Here is a 4847-nt window from a genome sequence, read left to right as displayed (position 1 = left end):
AAAAAGATAATTCTTTGTTGAATTTGAAGTTGAATTTGAATTCGTTGAAACTGTCTGAATTCTTTCATCTGTAATAAAATGATCAGTGTGGCTGCTCTACCAGGTGTAACAATTAAGTGTAACATCCAGGCATCCATGAAAACAGAATTCATAAAATTCAACAGAGTGAGAAGTTAGCAGGAAGTTAGCTCGCTGATTTCGATGATTTCGATCTAAATATAATATGCCATGTTCTGACTGAGGGATTTCTGAAACAAATTAAGACGTACAGCTCTGCTATCACTTCCGACATAAATGAAAACAGGAAAGTAAACAGCAGTGACATTTGCAGGGTTACTGAAGTTGGACTAGCTGGAATATAATGGTGTGGTACATGATCACTAGCAACACAGCTATGTTGGCATAAGATAAATAGTGAAGCTGGAGGATGAATGCTAACTTTTTTCCACTCGATAAAGGTTAACATGAGGGTTCCTGATGGTTTGGGACAAATGCAATTGCATGGCAGGATGCTGCAAACGGACCAAACTTCAGTCAGGAGAACAACTGAGATAATCTATCCACAATATCAGTTTAGGCATTAATATACTGCTGCATTGCCTGGTCTTTAGTTACATCGTAAAGTTTTAAAAAACAGAGCTTTAAAATGAATAGTGATAATAAAAACCAAGAGAGGCAGACAGTGATCACTGACTGTTTTTTGGGGCTTGCTGAGATTAAATAGAACAAGATAAAAAGAATTAAAACATGTTAAAAACAGAACAGCCTTATTAAACGCAGAGTAGTTTGTACCCGAAAGCAGGATTCATCATGTCATCACTTAAAGACCGGATAATTTTCCACAGTGCCTCCTCTGGGTGGAGCCTTCATTGCTCCTCCCAGGATTCCCACCTGAAGCTAATCAGACCAGCTGTAGTTAAGACCAGCGTTCTCTACCAGCCTTTGCCAGAGTATCTGCTAATCTATGTTAGTTTCTGGCCTCATATGTGAGATGATTTTGAGTAATTTTTTCTCTAATTTTATTTGTAAAGAACTTTTGCTAATGCCAAGCATGGACAGAATATTGTGAAGTGGTTTAAGTTGCGAAATACATGAAAATGTTGCTTTCCAGGCTGTTCTGGGGAAAGTTTGGGATCTTACAAGTTCATGCTTTTCTCAGCAAGGAGTATTAAAATTGAGTTCAACACATTAGGGTTACGCCCTATTGTAAAACAAAGGACGCATGTTCTACCACAAAACATGATATGACAGCTGATCCGTTTGTTTACCTACCTCATCTAAACATTTTGTAAAGGTATAGCAGTCTTTTGGCTTGAAATGACACCTGAAATCTCCACATTTCGACTTCTTTTCTCAAAATACTATTTTAAGTTTAAGTTTAAAATGTCACTCTTTTTTTTCTTAATGTAACCGTAGTACGTATAGAGCTGTCAGGAGATTAGGTGGAGGAGAGCCAGACATTAGAGCAAGAAGGTAAAAATTCAGACAGAGGACAAACCGGGCTCTGAAGAGCCCGATAAAGGGCAAAATAAAGACACCAAAAGCTCATAATGTCTATGTCATTTCTATGTGTAATGTCTAAACTTCAGAGCCCTGCATTAAACAGTTCTTCTTATTATTAATGGTAGCTCCCCACTCAGGCCACTCAAAAGCTGATATGTCCTCCTCTGAGCCTTCACCTTCCTGCTCTGGACCGTGGACATTGGCTGAAAATGTGAGGTACTCAGACTTTTACTGCATAGACTCAGACTCACATCACAGACACAGGACAAAAATTTATTGTTGGACCTTAGGAGGTTTAAATAAATAAAATATATTAGAAAAGGTGAATGGAATAAAAATCAGAAGATTAAATGCAATTTTTTAAAGAAGATTTAGAAATTAAATATGAAATGAGTCTACCAGGATCACTGTGACACAATGAAAAAGTCACATCAAATATTTTAAATACAAAGTTGTATAATTCATTGCATATTTTCAAGTTTTATTTAATATTCTGTTTCATTTCAAGGAATTATGCAAAAGATATGAAATTAAATGAGTAGAAACGATGTTGTATGAACATATTTCCAGCCTGAAGGTAAAAGGAAAAATACACCAGATATCGTTACTTTTACAGTCCATGACACTCTAAATGCTGCTCTCTGTTTGCCTCAATGAATGAGTTAATACACTTACACATCAAAGTACTATGACTGTATCAGCCTGAATCAAGGTTTAATTTTATTAGTGACTGTTAAATGGATAGTTGTGCAGTTCCATCTAAACAGCAGAGCTCTGCAGTGTGAATTGTTGTGAAGTGTTCAGGCTGGTGCTTCTCTCTCTCTTCTTCCTGTTCACTTTTTCACAGCGCAAAAGACTCAACAGATGCTTTCGCAACTTCTGCGAGAGCATATATAGCAGAGGGTTCATACAGCAGTGAGAATAGGCAAGCATTTCACAGATATGGTAGGCAACTGCTAACCGTTTCAGTACCTTACAATCATTGTTTGTATTGAGAGACTTGATTAAAAGCATAATATGGTATGGCCCCCAGCAAATGAAAAAGGCTGCAACAATACACAACAGCACAGCCACAGTCCTGAACTTCCTTCTGTTTAAACCTTGCAAAACTGTCTTGAGGATGGCAGAGTAGCAGAAAATAATGATGGCAAATGGGAGGAAGAATAGCAGTGACACTTGTAGATACTGTCCAAGCGTGTCTTCAGATTCATCATAGCAAAAGTTTTTACCTTCCCAGCTTTCAACCTTTACTTTCATTGCATCACTCAGGGACGCTAAGATGCTGATGACCCAGGCAGCTATACAGGTACCAATTGCACACTTCTTCACTCTGCCATGGCTGATCGGCCAGTTGTGCAGCACCACAGTAATGAAACGATCCACTGTCATAGCAGTCAGCAGAATGACACTGCTGTACAAACCAACAGCGAATCCAGCAGTGATAACTTTGCAGACAAAGTCCCCAAAGACCCAGTTGTGTAGGTGATCAACAGCCCAGAATGGAAGTGTGATGGTGAAGATTAAATCAGAGCAGGCCAGGTTCAGGATGAAAATATTTGTGATACTTTTCAGATTTTCGTAGATGAAGACAACACATAAGAGGAGGCTGTTGCCTATGATACTGAGGATGAAGATCAAGATGAAAAGGGGACCAGTGATGGTGGGAACATTAGTATCACACATGTATTCAACAAGACCACTCGTTCTGGATGTGAATGTGAAGTTTGCCATTTTCAATCTTCTGGAAAACCTACATATAAAATAAAATGCAATCAAACACAATGACTGAGCAGTTTTCTCTAAAGTGACAGAAACTGTTGATTTTGGTTCTAGTTTTTGTATATTATATAAAACCAAAGTGACTAAAAAAGTATCAAATTTCAGAAAACAAACACAGCATCATTACTCAGTCCAGATGTGACATTTGCCATTTTCAGTTTTCTGGAAAAAAATAAAACATACATACAAAATAAAATGCAACTAAACACAATCACAATTTCTCTAAAATGACAGAAACTGTTTATTTTGTTTCTAGTTTTTGTATAACAGATAAAACCAAAGGGATTAAAGTACCCAATTTCAAAAAAAACCCCAGCAACTTACCACAAACATCAACTTTCAAGTCTTCCGCTGAATTTTATTGTTGTGTAAAAGCTGTAGGGTGTTCTCTTGAAAACTAACAGTTCCTCCTTTTGTTTCACATTAGTTCAGAGATTCTGCCTTAATAAAAACCACATCATGAAACAAAAAAAGTCACCAAATTTAAACCTAACAAATAACTGCCTACATCCATATTGCATTTCTCTGAACTTACCTCAAACTCAGGTCTTCTGCTGAATTGCACTGTGGTGAAAAACCTGTAATGATCCTGAGATATCTTAAAGTTTGTCGTGTTCTTGAGCTAGAGCGCCGCCCTACCAAAAACCACATCATGACGTGAGCAACCTCTTCTTTTTCTATACACTGAAAATGAACAATAAAACACATGTTTATTTTACTTCATTTGTTTTAGCTGTGTAATTGAAACAGACTAAAAAAACCTTTTGTTCTGTTTTGTGTTTTTTTAAGCATGAGGATACTGCTGATAAAAAATGAGAAAAGAAGCAGAAACCCTAGTACTGTTAGGAAGAAACTATTTCTTGCTGGAAAAAAATGTAGACATAATATAAATACATATAAAACTGTCAAGAGATTTATTCTAAAAGACACTTCTTCAGCTGAGAGTCAGAGAGTGAAGACACACACACGCTGCAGATTTTACTTGTAAGGGCAGTCACAGAGCGCTCACACGAGAGTGGGGGCCCTGTGATCAGCGCTCTGTTCTTGCACTTGTCTTTATTTATACACAAGAAAAGTTGTTCAGTGGGATGTTGGTACGTGAGCATGTGCATATGTGATTGTGTGTGTGTGTGTGTGTGTGTGTGTGTGTGTGTGTGTGTGTGTGTGTGTGTGTGTGTGTGGAATGTGGGAAGCAGCTCTTTTTCCTGGTAAGAGTTCAGAACTGCTTGTTCAGCTTCTTACTATCGCTGTGGGAAGATTCAGATAAAAATATCAGAACAAGTTTTATAAAGAACAATCAGTTCTAAGTAATAAAAAGGTCATCATGCAGTATTCTATCACATGTAAACTTATATCATTAAAAGCTTATACTGACTACTAAGTACAATTTTCCATTGACAAAAACAAACACAGATAATCAAAATGATGTAAATGTATGATATCTCTAATTCTTTGTAGAGCATAAAAAGTAGAAGAACATACTAAAATTGGTAAACTTGAACAACAGGAAAAGGCTCTTGATCAGTATGCAGATAAGTGGAGGAAGAAAACTTGATGAAACAAAA

General features: G+C 37.0%; 1 protein-coding gene across 4 annotated transcripts; it reads right to left on the bottom strand.

The window, feature by feature from the left end:
• Nucleotides 1-1768: 1768 nt before the first annotated feature.
• On the bottom strand, nt 1769-3904 carry LOC101470870 (chemokine XC receptor 1). 4 transcript variants are annotated; one of them, XM_014412271.2, is made up of 3 exons: nt 3818-3904; nt 3607-3723; nt 1769-3244 (listed from the first exon to the last, which is right to left on the bottom strand). In XM_014412271.2, the coding sequence occupies exon 3, from the start codon at nt 3232-3234 to the stop codon at nt 2263-2265; it is 972 nt and encodes a 323-aa protein (XP_014267757.2). In that variant the 5' UTR covers nt 3235-3244; nt 3607-3723; nt 3818-3904; the 3' UTR covers nt 1769-2262. The 4 variants fall into 4 exon arrangements, with proteins under 4 accessions (XP_014267757.2, XP_014267758.2, XP_076733157.1 ...); XM_014412272.2 differs by having other exon boundaries at nt 1769-3241; XM_076877042.1 differs by having other exon boundaries at nt 1769-3723.
• Nucleotides 3905-4847: the final 943 nt, after the last annotated feature.

Source organism: Maylandia zebra, linkage group LG18 (assembly GCF_041146795.1).
Source record: "Maylandia zebra isolate NMK-2024a linkage group LG18, Mzebra_GT3a, whole genome shotgun sequence".
NCBI lineage: Eukaryota > Metazoa > Chordata > Actinopteri > Cichliformes > Cichlidae > Maylandia > Maylandia zebra.
Note: the sequence above shows the minus strand (reverse complement) of the source record. Positions and strands in the feature narration are given on the sequence as shown.